Here is a 21,891-nt window from a genome sequence, read left to right as displayed (position 1 = left end):
TGACAGAACTGTAAATGACTTCTTGCCCATTTGGTTTAACTTCTATTGGCAACAGTTGCTATTTGGTATACTTGCTGTGACACAGCAATGTTGGGTTTGTGGATGATCCATACAGCTCTGTACAAGAAAGAAGTCGCCTGGATATAACTTCAGTTCTATGACTGTGTAAGCTGTTGCAACCTACATACTTTACTAATGTTACATGCAACCTCCATGCCCTTTATTATGTACGTTCTAAAAATGTAGAAATAATGAATTTCTGAAAGCAGGTAAAGTGTTCTTCCCAGAATTACTGACTGTACTTGTGGTACCAATTCGAAATGATGCATTTAGCAACTTATTTTACATCTTGTATACTATACTGTATGATTCTGTACTTATCTCACTTGTTTAGCAGCCAAGTTAAGAGGTGGAATGATGTTATGTGCTATAACAGAGTGTGATAGTGCAAGGGAGGACGTTGCTCAATTCTTTAAGGAAAGGCCAGTGTCAGGTGTGAGTAGGGAGACAAAGCTACAGTGTCAGCACAGCAATTTGACTCTTCAGAATGTGGGGACACTACGTCTAAATTTGAATGTTGGCGTATTATGTGACCACACTGCCAGGAGGCTTAGCAGGGCTTCAACAATGTTCGTGATGGTGTGTGGTGGAACTGGGCTCTGATAGAGGCCGACGGCTGAACAGCCGCCACCAGTCACGCAGGGACGTACATCACTGTATTGCATGGAGGCTCCATACACAAAGTCAAGGTAGAGGGGGAAAAAAAAAGTAATCTCTCGAATATATATAACGCTACACTATCAACTCTTTGTACCCAGATACAAGACAGGCAGGCTGGGAGGAAAATAAATCATTCACTGTTACTTTAACTTGCTTACTGTACCAATTTGGCGTTCTTTTTTCCAAATAATCCAGCCACGCAACCATCCATTTATGAAATGAAATCGCACACTTTAGGATCCTTCTTATCCTGGTTTTATGCCCCAACATTAATGGTTCGCAAGAGTGGCATTTAACAATGTACGAGATGCGCAACAGAAGTAATCCTGGCCAGTCATAAGTCGCAGAACAGTGCTTGCCCATTGCAAATGAATAGAACATTTCCCAATGATCTAATCCATCAAATCACACAAATCATATTCTATTACTAATTTTTAAATTCAGAGTGACAAAAAATTATTTATTAAAAACGGCGTATGCAAAAGTTGCCGACTAGGCTGCTGCAGAAGTAAAGAAGAAATCGGCCGATTAATCGGTCGACTTCTAGTTCAAATGGCACAAGGCGTAACTTTTAAAAATCAAAGAAGTAGGGCTGTACCGATTGTCATTTATTTTTTTTACATTCAACGCTTCCGGTGGTGAAAATGCGAAAGATCTCTCTAGATCTAAGTTATTTGTAGGTTATTTGGAGCAGAGCCAGTGCTTATAGTGTGTGTTTGTACGAGGGAAGTGAGTGGTGAAACGAGAGAGAGAGAGCGGCAGTGACGGGAGCGAGTAACGTTATCGACTCTGGCCTAAGCCGGGCCACTGTAGAAACATGGCGGTGCAACATGGCGGACTCCGTGGAGAAGACTCCGCTCCCTATCTAGCTAGAAACGGCTCATTCTAAGGGAGCGAAAACACAACGATTCTTATTTTCAAGTGATTATACACTAAATAAAACATATCTATTAATATTATATTCCATTTCTGCCAGTAGATCCCCCCCCCCCCAATTGTTACACAAATGTCAAATGTCTGGTCAGTCATATTTTATGATGTCATCGCCTTAAAGGGACTATTTGTAACTTTCAGAATTGCTTGTTAAAAGCGACACCTGTGGCCTTGAAATCAACGAAAGTCAGCGTCGAGCTCGCGCTTGCTCGCTCTAAATAGACATGAACGAGCATCGCTCAAAACAGTGAGGCGACACACGTCAGCTAAAAGCACAATATCACTCTATATTTCAGCTGCTTGGCGGTAATGTTAGCTGACCAGATGAAGGTCTCTCCATGAATCAATGCTGATCCTAGTGTTGGCTTTTCCTGCCTCAGCGCAGGCTAAGGCAGCGGGACTCCTCAACGAGTTACGTTATCGCCTCCCGACCGCAGCGGGCAGCCGAAGACACCGGCACCGGCACCCGGTCGGTAACGAGACGATAACGTAACTCGTTGAGGAGTCCCGTCACTTCACAAGACGCGGAAAACCTCTGTTGGTCTGGAGGAGCTGCTGCAGTTATTTCTGCACAAACGTCCAGTGTACATTCACTAGATATTCTCAGAGCTAAACTAACTCCTCTGCAGTGTGGAGTGAGCGCGTGTTCACGTCTAGAGGTGGAGCGAGTACGCGAGAACGCGCGCGCTGTCTGAGTGAAGGCAGGCAGAGGCCACACGCGTATGCGAGCCGACCCGGTACATTTATACGCTTAAAAAGTTACAAACAGTCCCTTTTAAAAGAAATGCACAAAAATAGATTTTTTGTTATTGTGGTTATATAAACGGTTATATTTATGGTGCTGTTAGATCAATTCAATTTGAGTGATGTGACCTGTTAGCTGCTTGTTTGGTCCAGAAATAGCCTGCACAATTAAACAATAGGAATTCTCCAGGAGCTGGATAGAAGTTGTTCTCCATCTTTCTCTCTGCTGTGTGCCTACAGAAATGGAAGCAGCTGTCCAGGCTGCAGCGGAGCCTTATCCTCGTCCTTCTGTTCATTTGTGGAATTGCTTCCTATCCTGCTGTTACTGAACACCTCAGAGGTAAGGCTCTTATACATTAAACATCTGCCATGATATCCTATGAGTCTGAGCCACTGGCATGCTCTCAGAGCCTCTTCGGAGCTGGAATTGTTGAATGTCAACAGAATAGAATAGTGTTTTAGCTCTGTTAAAGGTGCATATTGATCATTCATCAGTTTGACAGGGGCTCCTGTGGGGTTCTAACCTGTGACCTTCAGTAATCATTAGGCCAGCCTACCATCCTTGAACTATGTTACTGCACCACTGTAATATTTTCATACTGTTTGTCTGTGTGTTGAGGCCTTACAGATGGAGACCAAGAAACAGTGACGGACAGTAACAGCATCCTGAGGCCCGTCATCCCCATTGTGCTGCCTGAGCCTGTCAAACAGGAGCAACTACCACTGCCAGAAGACACCTCCCAGGTTTCTATATCTCTGCTTATGTTCTTTGTCGGGTAACACAGGGGTTTTAAAGAGATTGGAGCGCTTAACATTTTTGGAAAATGTGGAAAAATTATCCTTTTGCTGATGTTTTTTTTACAGAAGCCCTTTATTATTATTATTATTATTATTATTATTATTATTATTATTATTATGATGATCCATTTTCTATGTCTGATCTAAAATGTTTTCTCTCTGACTTAAGAGTCTCTTTATGACTTAAGAACAGGTGAAAAAAAGGTTTTGCCAGAATAATTCCGTAAGTTCCTTCATTTTTTTTTCATCTGTGAAAACCGATGAGGTCTGAGACAAGGACAGAGACAACAACTCGCCGTGTGTTTGTGTGTGCAACGTGATCTCACAGAAATATGTGAAATGACCACGACCTCTTAACAGTGGTGGTTGTGGTGGTGGCACGGAATGTGTTAAAATTATGTGCCGCCACTACTGCTGGTGTGTATGTGTGTTTGTAACATGATTCAATACTTTTTCATATCCATCTAAACATCATAATAAATGTATAGCTGTTAGGGGCCCAGGCGGTTGCCTAACAGTAAAGTCTGGCCCTGGTGTTTTTTCCTGTGAACCAGAGTGTATTTCACCAGTGTTTCTGACCGTGAGTAGCTGCGACTTGGGTGTGTGATGCAACTACAGTATGTAATGGCCGTTGTATTGCTCAGAACCCAAGGAAGCGCAGTGTCAAGGGTGTTTGTTGTTGTTTTTATGAGCGGTTCTCTAGAAAGCTGCAAGCAGCAACACCACAAGCCAAGCATTGAGCCTGTTCTGCACAGGCATGTTTTCAATGGGCACTGCACTAGTAGGATAAAATGATGAAGGGATGACATTTTGGACAGATGTGGATGTAAACTGCAACTTGATTGGTTGATGGAATTCTAGTTTTCACTTGGCAAAACAATTTTTCCCACCTGTTTCACAGATTAAAAAAAAGAAATAGAAGAAACTTAGAAAGATTATTCTGGCTACTACTCTACTCTTATTATTTAACAAATTCAAGCTGTAACCACTTTTTCCTTATTGTTATCTCACTTGGATGTTTATGCAGTGCTTACTCTTTTTTAGTTAAAAATCTGGGGCGGATCTTTGAGAGAAATGTGACCTATGATATCTAAATACGGTTAATGGGAGGGATGGTAAACGGCAAGTAAATGACAACGTCAGTAGAGGAAAGGAAGCTATATATACATCGATCAGTTATTTTGAATATCAGGTAACCTCAAAGTGCTTTATAGCAGTTTTATCAGGGGCACTTAAAAATGCTAAAATGGTAAGGCTTTGTGGAAATCATCATTCATTTTGCTAGAGCTCAGTTTAATGTGGTTAGGTTAGTAGTGACGTGACTGGTCACACATTGCTTTGCTACCGTTCTGGTACTTCTGCCTGTATCTCCAAACTGGGGGCGTGCCGACCGCCATCTACTGTAGCTAATACACTGACTATGGATAAGTACCTCATAAAACCCAACCTCAAACAATCCAAACTAAGCTGAGAAGCCAATCAGAGGGATTTCTCTCACCAAAGGGCTCCGCCGCCGATTCAACATGCTGAATCGGCCAAAAAGCCACCGAGACAGGCGGACTAGTGCCAACGGTGCACCGCAAAAACTAGGGCAACATATGCTCACCGACGGCTGGACACCGTCGGTCTAGTTTATCAGTTCCTTTATAGAGACCACTGATCAAACTATTTAGAACGAATATCGGCCGATAACGTTTGGTGACCGTTCGTTTGGAGCAGCCTTAATTTAAATGGTTAAAAAAATTGTTTATGTTGCCCATTTGTCACAGAGGAAATTATCCAAGAAGAGAGGACCGCCCATCCTTCAGAATCGTCTTCAGAAGAAGGGAAACGCTTCCAATAATGTGGTTGAGGACAAGGCAGCTGACAACAAGAAAGAAGGGGAGGAGGAGGGAGTTATCAGGTGAGACTTGGATTGTGATCACAACTAAAGTTCATTTTGTTTACATACAGTATTTGTATTATTTATTTCTTAATCCTCTGGCGACTTTCAGCTGGCATGGGGCAGTGATCGACACCAACCAGGCCACAGAAGGCACCAAGGATGGGGAAAACAAGGAGAATTCACCTACCGACCTAAAAGCCAAATCAACAAATGAGTCAGGTATCTGCTGTTTAGATTCACCACTTTCTGTGTTGATTATGAATCAATAGTTTTCATTGAGTATGTTCAACAAAATCAAAACAATTGCATCACAGTTTTTTAGAAGAGATGACCGTGTTTGAGTGTGACCATGAAATCTAATATCCACTTTAGAGTATGATTATAACTTAAAAATAGGTGCAACACTTCAGACACTTGTTTCTGAATCGCTCTGTGGACTTGGATGGGATAATAACTTGGCATCTTGTGTGTATTGTGTGTTTCAGAGGCTAGCAGGCTGGAGGCGGTGCAGGGAGCTTTCAGACATGCATGGAAGGGTTATAAAGACTTTGCTTGGGGCCACGATGAGCTCAGGCCCCTCTCCAAGTCCTACAGCGAGTGGTTCGGCCTGGGTTTGACGCTTATCGATTCCCTGGATACCATGTGGATCATGGGGCTTAAAGAAGGTAGACTGACCTTCATGCCTTCCAACTTTGAACTTTTACCCTTTTGACAGGGTCATTGCTGTAAAATAAGTGTTTTCAAATAAACCACCCAATCACCCAATAATCTTTTGAGTATCAAATAATCACCACCTGAATCCTTGAAAGGTTGAAAAGCAAAAATGAAGTATTTGAATACTGATCTGGAGGTTGATTGTATTTATTCTCAAAATCTTGTATCATTTTATATTATAGAATTTGAAGAAGCGAAGACGTGGGTGGCCACAGAGCTCACATTCAACAAGAATGTAGATGTTAACCTATTTGAAAGCACCATCCGCATCCTGGGAGGCCTACTGAGTACCTACCATCTGACTGGAGACACCCTGTTCCTAGACAAAGCTGTGAGTCAACACACATTTCAAAAACTGCAAGCATATCTCAAGTGCACTGAAGAATGCAGATAGCAGCACCTTCTCCATGTATTTCAACTGCCAGTAGTTGCGCAGACAGATCCAAATGGGAGATTGTTTTGAGCATCCCGTTCATCTCCGAGTCCTCACCACCAACTGTAGATGTTACAAATAGAAAGAAATTCAACATTCAGATCCAAGCTGTGAAACGCAAGGGCTGATACTTTAACTTTAGTGAGAAACAACTAATTCTAAACTTTACACAGACATAAATATGTAAGCATCTGAAGTGCTTCCAACAGTTTCTAATCCTTAATGTACAGATTTGAGGTCCATTCATCAAAAAGAATTCAATCAGTCTGTTTTAGCTTACAGAGTTAACACTAATCTTTTCTTTTTAGAGATTGTGTTGCATTTAGAAAAATCAGTGTCATTGCCAAACACCTGCAGTATTTACACCACACCTGTGCTATTTATTCTCATAAACCCAGTTGTTTCCTGTCTCAGCTTTGAATACCTGTTGTTTCTGACTTTACTGAAGTGGATACAAGTGTTGGAGGTTAAGTGTAGAGTGAGTTTTTGTTACTCATTTCACTACCATTGCTAAAAAACGGCATACTTTAACTAATCTCCTGTTGTGCTTTCAAGGTATTATAGCATATTAGCATGCGCTGTAAAATGTAGTGTGTAGAGGATTGGTCTTATTTGTTTACTGAAATTTTGACAATGTCTAAAAATTAATGAAATTATTTTTTTATATAGAAATAAATACTTAGGGCTGCAACAAACTTTTATTTTCATCATCAATTAATCTGCTGTTTATTTTCCTGATTAATAGTTGGTATATGAAAAGCCCAAGGTGACGTCTTCAAATAGGTTGTTTTGTATTCGAGTATGTACTGTAGAGTATTTGAGGTGTTTGTGCTTGAAAAATGATTTGAATGATTTTGAACACTTTTATGGACCATTAGATTAATTGACTAATTGTTTCAGTTGTAGAAATGCTACATATACTGTAGCACCTTTGCAATCAGAGCCCGGTAATGCCATACCAATATCAGTTTAATCCTACAAACCTTCACTTGAGCAAACTACGTAAACAAGGCAGTCAGTCATGGTCGACACTTTTTATTTGTTCAGCTGCAAATGCCAGCATGTAATCTGCATTCATTCCTCTGCAGAAAGACATCGGCTCCAGGCTGATGCCAGCCTTCAACACCCCGTCCAAGATCCCCTACTCCGATGTGAACATCGGGAAAGGCACAGCCCACCCCCCTCGCTGGACCTCTGATAGCACCGTGGCCGAGGTTACAAGCATCCAGCTGGAGTTCAGAGAGCTCAGCCGCCTCACCCAGGAACCACAGTACCAGGTAGCTGACCAAGTAATACAACAGGCTGATCCAGGGTCTGCCCAGAAAGAGTGGCACTTAAGCTTAGCTCGCCGTTTATAATAATACTGACACAACTTGGCCGGAGCAGATTTCTCATTTTACAGCTAAACAGTACACTATAAGATGTTTCTGAAAACATTTGAGGAGAGAAATAGGCATTACAGTAACAGAACCTTAATCTTGAGTTTCGCGAGCAGTGATTGACAGATGCTGTAGAGATTCCTCAGCTCTGATTGGTTGTTTTCCTTCGGGGAACGTCGAGATCTTGCAAATGCCGTTAGGAGCACTAGGAGGACACAGAGGAACATGATTTTTTTCAGATTATCTGTCTCATGCACCACTGTCAGGATATAGTGATTTATAGAAATAACTTTTCATCATATTTGCTCAAAGTTACCGACTGCAGCTTAAAGATGAAAGCACAACTGTGACGAGATGAATTACAGCTGAAGCTGACAAAGTACCAATGGGCCAAGTGCAGCCAAGCTAATAAGCTGAGAGTCTGAGATGGACAGAAGTGGACAGTTTTTAGAGGATTAATGCTTTCAATGTAAGAAACAACATAGTTTTTTCTCTGGCGCCACACTAAAGCTAAAGTGTTTTACAGCTTTGTTTTAGCTCCCTCTGTGGTAAGGATCTAAGAGTAGCTAAATTGTCTCACCGTTGTGTCATCCATCCAGTTTTACTGGGTTTGATGCCAGCTGCTGCTTTCGTTGCCTTGCAGCAGCCATCTTTCTTTGGTTCATCTGTCCCATCGGACTGTGGCTAGCTATCAACTACAGATTAGTAACTTTGTGGGTCACAAGAGATGGGTCACATTCAAACCCAAGAACTCTTGTTAACATTGTACGTGCCTTAGACCACAGAGGCGCAAGGAGTTCCCTTAAAAGCAAGTTTTGAGAAGAAATGGAAAAAACACACTGACTCTGAATCTTGTCTGGAGGGGAACTTTAAAAACATCTTAAAATACATTTAAAAAGATTCCCTGATGCCTCGGTGCGGTGGGGAGGCAACTTGGGCCCGGTGGGCCGCAGGGTTTACAATATACTGGCGGAAACCCTGATACAGCATCTCACTATCAGTTCAATAGAAAGAGGAGTGTTTGTACTTTTGACCGTATTGAAAATCATACGTTGGGGATTTCTAAATACCCTATTATATCGTAATACCTTGATACCGCCCAAGCCTACTAAGAAGTTATTTTTGAGTAACATTAATCCCCGCAGCTTAATTCACCTGACCTCTGACCTTGGTTTTCCAGGATGCTGTGGCTGAGGTTATGAATCAGGTCCACAAGCTGGACGGCAAGCTGGACGGTCTCGTGCCCATGTTCATCAACACAAACAGCGGACAGTTCACCCATCAAGGCATCTACACACTGGGAGCCAGAGCAGACAGCTACTATGAATACCTGCTGAAGCAGTGGATCCAGGGAGGCAAGAAGGAGGACCAGTGAGTCAGACTAAAGATACTCACTATTCACTTTCACATGAATGAATGGGACCATTTGAAATGTTATATCTTAAAGGGGCCATATCAGTGTTTTTGTACAATTAGCCTAGTAAATCTTGTGTGCCTACAACTTACATTACTGACAACCAAGTCCCAATTGGAGCAGTCATTTTTAAGTTTTTCCTGCCTTACAGGGGCCCATGGGATTCAGTTTACTTTACTTTAGTAGCTATCAAAATGAACTTGCAGAGACTTGAAACTAGTTTATCATAGATAATGCGTCATCATGAGACACTTGTCCCCACTGCTTTTCATTAAACTTGCTTAATTTTAGAGTTTTCATTAGAGATGCACCAATATGGAATTTAAGGGCCGATAACGATAACAGATTGTCGTGGCTGATTATTACCATAACCGATAATACTAATCTTACGAATACAAAAATGTGAAGAGGAAAATAAGTATATATATTTTTAGACTGACAAGTTTATTGGCTGGACCGCAGCAAAGCGTGTGGTTAGCAATACAAGGATTCACGGATCATTTCTTGTCATTCTGCAACACAGGGTTGCACAGCAAAATGCAGTTATAGCCTAGTCCATTTATGATACACATGGAAAAACAGTAGTGCATTTGCGTACTGCATTTTTTGAATTTGCATCAGGAGGAATGTAAACAGCATCAACAAAATTCTCTGGGCAAATAATATGGCCGGCATCTTAACAATAAAAATTCGACATCAGGGAAACATTGTCCATCAACTTTGATTACGTTTGAGCACCAAGCATCAGCCACCTCCCCTCGTCCCACCGGAGTCCCACCGGCGTCCCACCGGAGTCCCACCGGAGTCCCACCGGAGTCCCACCGGAGTCCTACGGTCCGCCCGTTAAGTGCAGATTGACCCGGGATGCCAGGATGGAGACAGGTCTCTGTAAAGATGTGGGCACAATAGTCTCCGATCACTCATTGATGAGTTATGCCTAGTTCACACTACGCAACATTACCCCTGATTTTTCGCTCACCGACAGTTTTTGGAGCTCCCCGACAAAAGCCCCAGATCAGAGGCAAATCGGCATTGGCTCGCCGCTCGCACATTGGCGCTCAAGCATCATGTGTGAGCTGCTCAAAGACGCGAGTCGAGATGCTCGCCGATACCTCGCAGACACATTCCAAATATCTAACATGCTAAATATTTGGACCTGTCGGGGACTCTGGCCACGAGCCACAGCCAATGAGACACGGTTGAGGGGAAACCTGGGGGAGGAGGGGTTGCATGTAACAACAGGAACTTACTCTATGTGCTGCATTTGCAACACAGAGCAAAAAAGTTGTATTTGCATCTAGAGGAATAAATGTTAAGGAAACCGGTGGAAACAGGCTACTTTGTAAACACGTGCCGCCAACAACAACATCCGCAATGTGTCTTGTGTAAAGTATCACATCATTTATCGTGTCTTTCTCACGTGTATTTTCGTGACACAACGTAGTTCGTTGACCTCATCGGGGATTCTTCCTGGTGAAAGATCTTGTAGTGTGTGACCTCCTATCTCCGGTCAGTCATGTAGTGTGAAAACTACAACGACTTAAAGTGGTCAGGAGATGCCATGGGCATTGATCGCCTCAAGGCCCGCTGCACTTTATCCCCGCGATTCCTTCTCTGGTGTTGATGAGCCCATCTCTGTCATATGCCATACGTGCTCCAGTAACAAAGGCGAAAAGACAACAAATTAAAACAAAAATGTAGTGAAGTTCATGGGAGCTACCTGCCCCCGCAACTACATCCGCCGCTGTTGCCATAAAAGGGAAGTAAGTCTGCAAAGTAGTGATGCTTTTCACTGCAGAAAAACTGATGTAGCGTATCAGTTTGAACCATGGATCAATCAGAATACCAGCCTGGAACCAACAGACTGCATCTGCTGGTGGAGGAGTTGTAAACACATGCCAAACTATGCAACTCAGTGAATGTGTGACGAGACGTCCTGATTGCTGCTCTCTCTTGTCAGTACAGAGTACATAGTAAAGGTGATGAAGTTGTTCATCCCTCCTAGCTAGAATGTTTTGGTGCTTCATGGAGCAGAGTCTGTCCAACCAAACAGACAGATACTATACCAGACACTATACCTCTGCTGTGGAAAGTAGTCCCAGGATAAAAGATGAGTTAAATCATAATTACAATGAGTTAAAGATGTGGACTTGTGTTTTGGCGGATGAAGCACTTAATTCTGAGGTGGGTGTATCACCTTTACATTTTATTTTGAAAATGTAAACAATTTACAACAAAATATTTCAAAAACTAAAATATGGCTGCATGCTGTGGGAAATGACTTACAAGCAGATAGTTCTTTAGTTTAAGCTTCTTAAACTTCAAGCACTAGCCCACTTCTTATCTCCATCTTGTCATGTCGTGGTGGTACTGACTCACTAATTCTCCAGGATTAAATGATATGTCATTTGTCTGGGATTTTAGCAAAGCCCCAGGGTGAAGTAAACAGCTATATCAGGATGCTGTACCACGCTGCTATAACAGACAGTCCTACCACTTGATCTTCTCAGTTCATCTTCCCGTGGGATGGGTAACTTATCACGTTGACGCAGATCTGTCTAAGAGTGCCTGAGCTCTACTCTGCTAGGTATTAGCCTCCTACATCACCAGCAAAACAGAAGTCAGCTCAACATTAGTGAGGCATCAGTCAGATACAGTGGATCGGTTCTGATACTGACCTAATTAAATGGATCTGATATCAGCCAGATATGACCTATTCACATTAAATTATGAATTTGTAGCATAATATGTGTTGGATTATGTATGCTGTCTTGCTATCAGCCCATAAACATGGCAAAAATTGCTGTCAATTGCGTCTATGTTGTTTCCTAAGCTGGGCATACACACTGTATGATTTTTAGCCTGTTTCTGGCCCGAATTTTGAGCCTCACGACTCATTTTAGAGTCGGGCCGAATTTCAGCTTCGTCAATTTTGCTACACAGCCTGCCAGCGCTATATGGATGCTGCATAACAACACTACCAAACTTTTCTTCACTTCCCTGGAGTCATCAAGCACGAGCGAGTAGCCCACAGGAACAGCAACACTCAAATTTTGTACGTTTTTGACTAATACTAACTTTACCGCCGGCAAAATACCTCCACTCATTAAATCCATGCTCTACTTTATAACAGCAGTGGTTATGTCAATGCAAGCGAATTGATACGGCTATTTGAAAATGACCTTCCGCTAAGTGTATTTCACCGTGTGTTTTTTTTCCCGTGAACCAGAGTGTTTGTGTTTCTGACCGTGAGTAGCTGTGACTTGGGTGTGTGACGCATCTATGTCAAGGCAGGTGTATTGCTCAGGACACGAAGAAGCGCAGTTGAAGTTGTTTGTATGAGCGGTTTTCAATAAAGCTGCAAGCAGCAAAAAAAACACAGGCCAAGCACTCAGCCCGATTCAGCCCGTTCTGAATATGAATTTTATTTTCAAACACTATATCAACACTATATATTTTCAAACACTATATCAACACTACAATCATATGTAGAGATGGAAGTGCTTTTTTCTCTTTTGTCAGCACTGGCAGCATTTGGTTACTTTGGCTTTCAGTAGGACTGATGAGAGATTAAACTGGAACAACAATCCCCTCCAGACTCTAAGCAGCGCTTGAGGGTATATAAACTGAGATTAAGCAGCTTTCAATGTCTCAATTATCTGTTGGAAGTGTGTTTTTGTGTCACTTCTGGGTTTTGACCTACATTACTTGGCATGTACATTGGATTCTAATGGTAGTCAATAGAGGATTTCATAATGCACTCATTCTTAAGGGAATATATTTGAATGTCAATTTTCAGGCACTGAATATTACTTGAAGAAATAATCTGCTGCATATCTGTTGTGGGGGAAAAAAATCTTTATTGTATATTACATAGGAAAGTGTCATCCTCATTGGTAGTGAATGCTGGATGCATTCGCAACCTATGTTCTCCTCAATCTTTATTTTTTTTGCCTCCGCGCCAGCCGTGGCTGAATGCATTATGTTTTCGGGTTGTCCATCCATCTGTCCCTCAGTCCGCTCGCTTTGTGTATGTGTTAGAGAGAGAGAGAGAGAGAGAGAGAGAGAGCTAATGGTAGCCTATAAGCAATTCCAAACCATGACTCCTCTCAAACCACAGTCCCTGCTGGCGTTTCACCCAATATTGCCCTGCAAATTGGTTTCTATGGTTCATTCATTGTCTCAATGCAAATGTGTCAATTTGGCTGTCGGAGGAGACTACCAACGTTAATCTACGATACTCCTGGCGACTGAAGGGGGCTTTTGTCATGAAAAAACCCCCAAAACAAACTAAAATCCATTTATTTGGTTTTCTAAATGTTATTCTACATGACAATACAGGCATGTGCAGAATAGTTATTAAGGAAAAGGCAGGGCAGGACTCAAACATATCATGCTCGATGACGGAATAATTCAAATTTTGGAACCACAACATGGTTGAAATGTCATTCACTGTCTGTGTGTTTTCAGGCTCTTGGAGGACTATCTGCAGGCAATAGAGGGTGTAAAGAAGAACCTGTTGCAGAAGTCTTCACCTAATGGCCTCACCTTTGTTGGAGAAATCTCACATGGACAGTTCAGCCCTAAAATGGTCAGTAATATTCAAAACCATCCTCAAGGTTCTTTTGCTGGTCTGTACTTACAATATATACACTATATATATATATGTGTATATATATATATATATATACACACACACACACATACTTCGGATCAAAAATGTATAATTAATTTGCGATCAATCGCGATTAACTTTGGACAATCATGCAATTAATCGCGATTATAATTTGTAATCAATTGACAGCCCTACTTCTGAGCTGAGTTTAGTTTAAGTGTAAATTGCTAATTTCAATTTTGTCCTTCATCTACAGTGAGAGATGTAAGAGATGAAGATTATTGATCAACTCGGAAGCTGCAGAGATGAAACTAAACTGGGAAAAAAAAGCCTGTTTGGACATGGTTTCCAACATGGTTGGAAAGCCTGTTTATTTACCTTCACAATGATGTCCAACTTGTAAGGATCATGCATTTGTGGGATGAGCAGCACAGCTGATTATGTGGGGAGCGCTCAAGAAAAATGTGCCAAAATTCTCTGTCGATGGTAAACAGTGTATTCTCATAAGGCTACCAGGAAGCCTTCAATGACTGCCCTTCACCGTCAGGCCCGTTTGCGCTGGTGTCGACAACACAGACAATGGAACCTGAACATGTGGGGGAATGTCATGTTCAGTGATGAGTCCAGGTTCTGTCTGCCAAAGTTGGGTGGCAGGGTCAAAGTATGGAGACGACGCGGAGAACGCTATGCTGATTGTTGCACCGATGGAGTAACAGCTTTTGGTGGGGGCAGTGTCATGGTGTGGGGGGGCATCTCCCTCACTGGCAAAACAAGGCTTGTCATCATTGAAGGCCATCTCAATGCAGTGAGATATCGGGATGAGATTCTGCAGCCAGTGGCGATCCCATATCTCCACAATCTGGGACCTAACTTCATCCTCCAAGATGACAACGCTCGCCCCCACAGAGCTTTATCACAGCCTACCTCCACAATGTGGGAGTAGAGAGAATGGAACGGCCTGCCAAGAGTCCACACCTCAACCCAATTCAACACTTGTGGGATCAGCTTGGGCGTGCTGTACGTGTTAGAGTGACCAACACAACCTCGTTGGCTGACCTGCAACGAATCCTGGTTGAGGAATGGAACGCCATCCCACAGCAACGTGTGACCAGGTTGGTGACCAGCATGAGGAGGAGGTGCCAGGCTGTTGTGGCTGCGTATGGATCTTCCACCCGCTACTGAGGCTCCTGACGGTGGATTAAATGAATAAAGTGTAAAATAGCCAATATGTCTTGTTTGTTCCTTGTTACTGATAGAGAGTTCAATCATCCAATCCACCAAACAACTCAAAACAAGAGTCAATACCAACAGGAGAATACACTGTTCACCATCGGCAGAGCATTTTGTCAAATTTTTCCTGTGCACTACCCACATAATCAGCTGTGCTGCTCATCCCACAAATGCATGATCCTTACAAGTTGCCATCATTGTGAAGGTAAATAAACATGCTTTCCAACCATGTAAAATACAATGCCAGTTAGCATTGTAAAAACAGAGAAATAATCCACCAAACACAAGTTTCTGAACTTTTTTTTCCCCAGTTTATATTGAAGTTAATCGTCATTAATTTAAATACTAATAATTCAAGTCAATATGGGAGACCGGAATGTATACGTTATTACGACTGTGTTAACTCTCGTCTCGTGTACACTGTTTTTTTTTTTACAGGACCATCTAGTGTGTTTTCTGCCGGGTACTCTGGCTCTCGGTGCCCACAACGGCCTGCCTGCTGATCACATGGATCTGGCCAAACAGCTGATGGAGACCTGCTACCAGATGTACATCCAGATGGAAACAGGCCTCAGCCCAGAGATCGTCCACTTCAACATGCATCAGGGCAGTAACCGAGACATCGACGTTAAGGTAGGTAGAGAGGCAGTTGTCCAGGAGTGGATACAGACCGTATCCGGTCCTAGTTATGCAGTAGTGTCCTTTGCAATCTCAGAATCTTGTACCTACAAACTCATTTTGTGTAATTTTGGATAAGGGCATTGCTTAAATGCCTGGGGAAGAAGGCAAATGTGACCCAAACTTCCCACAAATCACATAGATGAGGATGTTAAGGAAAATGTTCTACAGTAGAAATGCAGGAAATCCGTAAAAATTGTAACGGTAAACAATCCTACAAAGATGGCTCTTAATGTACTGTTTGTGTCACCTTCGTATTCCCTGTGACGATAGCTTGCAGACAGGCACAACCTCCTGCGACCAGAAACGGTGGAGAGTCTCTTCTACCTGTACAGGTTCACCAAGGACCCCAAGTACCAGGACTGGGGCTCGGAGATTCTCCAAAACTTTAACAAGTACACCAAGGTCAGTAAAATGTAGGCCGTCTACACTGATCTGTCTCGATCACATTAAGTAAGGATCAATGTCTTAGCTGGGTTTTTATAGGACAAAATAATATCTGCTGTCTGGGGACCCCCCTCACATCAGGTTTGGTAACAACTGTTGTCTTTAATTTATATTACACAGTAGGGCTGCACAATTAATCGAATATTAATCGCGATCACGGTTTTGGCTTCCTACATTCCCCCACAAACATGATATGAGGCGATATTGATGTTTAAAATGCTCCGCTCACAGAAAACTCTGCAGCATAAATCATGCGCTTCCTAAACCAACAGCTAGAGCTGCACCGTCAATCAGCAGCCGATCGAAGCCGGACAGTTTTCAACAGTCTCATAAATAAGTTTTTTTTTTTTTGCCGGTCATCCACACATATGCAGCCGCCACATGATGGTTTTATGTTGGCACACAGCAGCACTGTCAGTAATGTCACACACACACACACACACACATGTTGTCGGTGTGGAAGTTCTTCAGTGTGAGTGAGGAAGACATGAAGCTGCAATTTGATCAACTAGGAGTCCAAAATAAGCCGCGGAGGAACAACTTTAAAACATTTGGAACAACTAACTTAATCAGACACTTATTATATTGTAATTTATTCACATGATGCTGCTCAGAGAAGGAGTGACCGACAGCACGGAGCTAAAGAGCTCTGTTAACGGAGGTTCAATTGAGTTACATTATAGTGCGTTCAAGTGCTACACAGTACTAATGAGGCAATGGTAAACTACAACGCTATCATGATGTGTTCAGATGTCATCTTTTGTAAATGTACTTTTTGGTGAGAAACTTGAATAAATCCAGTTGTTAGGAGATGTTTTCACAACAATATGATATAGAGAATCATCACCCGTTTAACTTCCTAACACTAGCTCTAAGCAGCTTATAAAATACAATTAGAGCTATCAATGCCAATTCATTAAATCAATTTCTTTTTTTAATCAAAGCAAATATTTAAATAAAAATACAAAAATGTATTTTGTAATCATTTGAATTGTGTGTTTTTATGCAAATAACCACTATAGATGACAAAAATCAAACCTAATCTAATTTATAGATAATCATGATCTCAATATTGATCGAAATAATCGGGATTATCCTTTTGGCCATAATTGCGCAGCCCTATCACACAGTCACATTCAGCTTGCCTTGCATGGCAGCTCGATTCTTGTGATATCATGAGATCACACGAAAACCCCCATCTTGTCAGGCTTCAACTAATGCGTTTGGACTTGACTGCTTTTTTATAAAGCGCCTTTCTAGTCTTCCGACCACTCAAAGACACAAACACACATTCATACACTGATGGCAGAGGCTGCCATGCAAGGTGCCAACCTGCCCATCAGCATCTAATCTAAGATTACTCAATCACCCACCGATGGCACAGCCTTCAGGAGCAGTTTGGGGTTAAGTATCCTGCCCAGTCTGCATACTTCGACATGCAGACTGGAGGAGCCGAGCAATCAAACCGCTGATCTTCTGATTACCTGAAGTATGGTGGGTGGGAAAAAAAATTCATACATATAGCAGCTAAAACTGATTAATCATTGCAGAGTGGGTTCGCTTCAGGAACAGAAACGCTGTGATGGCGCCCATGTAAATCAATTGAGCTGTTCACATAGCACGCGGCGCGCCACGGAGCTCCGCAGCCGGCTCGCGATCCTCTAGTTTTGGCGACTGGTCTATTTTTTTCCACATGCCGCGAACAAATCTGGCAAGAAAACACACTGATAATCTACTATAAACGATGTATGCATCCCACGAACGCCTTTGACTTCCCTCCCCTCTCTCCCTGCTGTTCTCCCAGAGTTTTAATTTGTCCGATTCCCTCCCAGTCCCCCCCCCCCAATCACATTTCTAAATCCATCCACTATATTTATTAGATATAGCCTAGTGTCACTGCTGTTTGTGATCGTGGGTTTTAAATTACGTACTTATTCCACATATTTGTCTAAACAGAGTGAGAGAGAGGAACACAAACACACACACACACACACACACACGCACACACAAAAACAGACAGAGAGTGAGAGATAAACAGCAGAGGAGCAGAATCGCTTGTTGACTCGCACAGAGAAATATGCTTCTGATGTGAACAGCGAGGCTTCAGCTCGCACGACAATTAACATAGCGCGGCGCTTCTGTTCCCGATGTGAACCCGCCGTAAGTCTGGAAGAAAAAGGAATATAATTTGCAGCACTGTTGAAAACTGTTTAAGAACTCCTCTCTCTCTAATGTAATTCCTCACAAATATCCTTCCCTCTTCAAGAATGTGTAATAGGGATGCTCATTTTGAAAAATGTTCTTAACCGATAACCGACCCTCGTTAACCGATTATTAACCGTTAACCGACAAGATTTGTGCCTCACAAGCAGCGGTGTACCAGCTGCAGGAGTACAACAGATATATGTTGATGGGAGTCTCCAGTTCAGCGTCCGGGAGCATTAACTTAGCAGCTACGATGCTGCGTGTAGTGTCGCGGACATGCAGCCACTTTCCCAGTAAAAGTCTCCATCGCACATTTAGTTTAGTTTAGCAGGTTGTCAGCTGTGTGTCTGCCCGGTGTAACTTTAGCGAGTGACCAACAAACAGTGTGTGTGTTTGTGCTACGTTAGCAGCTCTAGCATTGCCGGAGGCTTCGTGCTCGCCTCCTCACACGTAGTCTGTGTAACTTTAGTGAGTTTCCAACAGACCGTGTGTGTGTGTTGGCGGTGAGTGTGAGGTTGTTGGTGGTGTTCTAGCTGTGAACGTAGGTGTAGCAGTGTGGACAGTTTATTTGTCGGTGAATAAATGCTATGAAACTACAACTCCTCCGCTCCGCTCAAGCAAGCCAGAAACCGGAGCTGATTTCCTGTATCCTGCAACTCCGGCTCTGCCTCTTAAGGTGGGCTGTTAAGGTGGACCAGCTTCTCTCCTTAAAGTGACGAGCCGCTCCTCTGAGCCGCTCAGCTTTTGAGATAATTATTAACATTTCATATTTTTATTATTTTCAGAACAGAAGGCTCACAGCAATGTTATGTTCAACAGTTATTCTATACAGTCAGACCCCCCACCCTCCCCCAAAACCAATAAATAAAAATAAATGAATTATAAAAATGGGTGAAAAGGGACATTTTACATAAAATAACAGTGGATAAACTGATCGCAAAAATAAATATATATATATATATATATATATAAATATATATATACATATATACACATACATACCTACATATACATACACACATACCTACATAAAAATAAATACATAAAAAAAAAAGAAGACTAAGAATAGCAGATAGTATCTCATAGAGTAAAGTATATTGTCCTCAGACTCTCATGAGTGGTAAACGGTGATCCTAGAAATATATTTTATGTTTTACGTGGCACTAGGCATAATTTGCTTCCACCCTGAAGGGTATTGGCCTTTCAACAGAGTGTGTTTGAGCTCTGATGGTATATAGTCCAGGACAGGGTTCCAGATCTTAATAAATGAGCCCTCAACACCCCTAAGGACTGCACTCATCCTTTCATGTGGCAGTACATTGAAGATCTCCCTGTACCAGAAAGTTACTGTGGGTGGGGTGTCTTTCACCCATTTTAGCAGGATGCATTTACGAGCAAGGAGTAGAAGTTTGTCCTGCAATTTGTACTGATTTCTCGAGAGAGAAACTACTTTAGAGGGCAAACCCAGTAAAAATAACCCTGGATCCTTACTTATTGTAGTCTTAAAGATCCCGCTCAGTTCTCGGGCTACGTGATTCCAGTATCTAGCAATCCGATTGCACCCCCAAAAGTAATGGTAATGGGACCCAAGGTCTGTGTTACATTTACCGCAAATGGGAGAGATGGTTCGAGATATTTTGTGGAGGGTAACAGGGGCTATATGGAGCCTATGTAATATTTTATATTGAATCTCCGCAAGCCTGTTGCAAGTGAAGGTTGATTGCACCAGGTGCACTGCCTCCCGCCAGTCTTCCTCATTGTAGTCATTACCCATGTCACCCTCCCATTTGCGTGATAATTTGGTCGTGTCATATTTATCCTGAGAGTAAAGTACAGAATAGAAACGGGATATTCCGTGCTTAAAACCCTTCTGCTCACGGATAAACTTTTCTGCCTCACTATAGATGGAAATGTCCTCTGTAGGCTTTACAAGTGTATTAACAAAATGCCTTAATTGTAAATATGCAAAAAAGTGATCTTTAGGGAGATTAAATTTGTCTTGAAGCTGCTGAAAGGACATCAAGGTATTAACCTCAAACACGTCCCCTATCACATGAATCGCTTTGTCACGCCATGAGTGGAATAAAGAAAGCCTCAAGCCTGGTAAAAATTCCTGATTATTACAGATGGGAGACAGCATGGATTTGACACCTCGTCTATCCATGTAAACGGAGATCTCCCGCCACACTTTAATAGAGTTGATAATTAAAGGGTTATTCTTAATGTTCATTTTAATTTTTTCCGGTCCACATGTCACCAAACTCCACAGGGACTCAGGGGAGCACGCCCAAGAGTCTACACAAGTTTCGAGCCTAAGATATGAGTGTAACCAAGTCCAAAGAGTACGAATGTGACAGGCCCAGTTATAAAAGAGCATGTTGGGTACCGCTAAACCACCTTTTTCTTTGGGCAACTGCAGAGAACTAAACTTTTGTCTCGGCCTTTTACCGTGCCAAATAAATTTTGAAAAGGATCTCTCCAAGTCTTTGTTAACTTTTTTGGAGATGCGCAGTGGCAACATTTGTAGAGGGTATAGAAGTCGAGGGAGTACGTTCATCTTTATCAGGCTAACACGACCAATAAGTGAAAGCGGAAGATCATGCCACCGAACCAGATCTTGTTTCACTGTATTAAGTACAGGGGCAAAGTTAAATTTCCATAAGTCGTGGTTATCTGGCGATATTTTTAGACCTAGGTACGTGAAACCAGCAGTGGACCACTTGAAAGGGAAATTTACTAACATGCTGGTATCACTGAAGCTGCCCAGGGGCATAGCCTCGGATTTGCTAAAGTTTATCTTGTAGCCTGAGATATAGCTAAATTCGTTTATTATTGCTAGGATGGTGGGAACAGAAGTTTCAGGAGAGGTAAGGAATAAAAGGATGTCGTCAGCATATAACGCAATTTTGTGAGTGGTACCCTCGACAGCTATACCCCTCACATCTCCATGGCATCTAATGGCTTCTGCCAACGGCTCGAGAGTGATGGCGAAGAGCAGAGGGCTTAGAGGGCAGCCCTGGCGTGTGGACCTTTCCAAAGGGAAGGAGCCCGAGCGCAGACCATTAGTTATAATACAGGCCGTGGGGGAGTGGTAAATAGTTTGGATCCACTTAAGGAAATCCCCCCCCAAACCAAACCTCTCAAGGACGTCATATAGATAGTGCCACTCAACTCTATCGAACGCCTTTTCGGCATCTAAAGAAATGGCGAGGGCCTTCTTTTTAAAATGGTTAGTAAATTGGATAATATTCAACAGCCGTCTAATGTTTGTATGTGAGTAGCGCCCATGAACAAAACCCGTCTGGTCAGGATTAATAATACAGGGCAGAAGCAATTCTAACCTCCTAGCAAGTAGTTTGGTAAGCAACTTATTTTCTACCGGGATAAGGCTAATAGGCCTATAGGAGCCACATAGGTCGGGGGGTTTGCCCTTCTTCAGAATAAGGGAGATATTAGCTAGATTAAGAGTTGAGGGGAGGCAGCCATTTTCAAAAGAATCTCTATACATGTCTGTAAGAGGGCTTACTATGATATTCCCTAGTTTTTTATAAAATTCTGGGCAGTACCCATCAGGCCCTGCCGCCTTCCCTCCTTTAAGTACCCGAATAGTTTCCAGAACCTCCTCCTCTGTGATTGGTTTGCATAAGCCTTCCTTTTGGTCATCTGAGAGAGTTGGTAATTTTATTTTGCCAAGGA

At 42.4% G+C, this 21,891-nt stretch overlaps 1 protein-coding gene across 2 annotated transcripts in view; it reads left to right on the top strand.

Moving 5' to 3' along the window:
- man1b1b (mannosidase, alpha, class 1B, member 1b) overlaps positions 1-21,891 on the top strand; it is a 32,479-nt gene that overhangs the window by 1,771 nt on the left and 8,817 nt on the right. For both annotated transcript variants that reach the window (XR_012594211.1, XM_074637132.1), the window contains exons 3-13: positions 2,638-2,737; positions 3,017-3,141; positions 4,965-5,098; positions 5,190-5,299; positions 5,566-5,745; positions 5,977-6,125; positions 7,316-7,504; positions 8,787-8,977; positions 13,491-13,611; positions 15,304-15,498; positions 15,817-15,948. Coding sequence is in view for 1 of the 2 variants with exons in the window: in XM_074637132.1 (XP_074493233.1) it covers positions 2,638-2,737; positions 3,017-3,141; positions 4,965-5,098; positions 5,190-5,299; positions 5,566-5,745; positions 5,977-6,125; positions 7,316-7,504; positions 8,787-8,977; positions 13,491-13,611; positions 15,304-15,498; positions 15,817-15,948 (1,626 nt within the window). In the remaining variant the exon portion in view is untranslated. The remainder of the gene's footprint in view (positions 1-2,637; positions 2,738-3,016; positions 3,142-4,964; positions 5,099-5,189; positions 5,300-5,565; positions 5,746-5,976; positions 6,126-7,315; positions 7,505-8,786; positions 8,978-13,490; positions 13,612-15,303; positions 15,499-15,816; positions 15,949-21,891) is intronic.

The sequence above is a fragment of the Sebastes fasciatus genome, chromosome 6 (genome assembly GCF_043250625.1).
Source record: "Sebastes fasciatus isolate fSebFas1 chromosome 6, fSebFas1.pri, whole genome shotgun sequence".
Lineage (NCBI taxonomy): Eukaryota > Metazoa > Chordata > Actinopteri > Perciformes > Sebastidae > Sebastes > Sebastes fasciatus.
The sequence above is the reverse complement of the archived record's forward strand: the minus strand, read 5'-3'. Positions and strand labels throughout refer to the sequence as shown.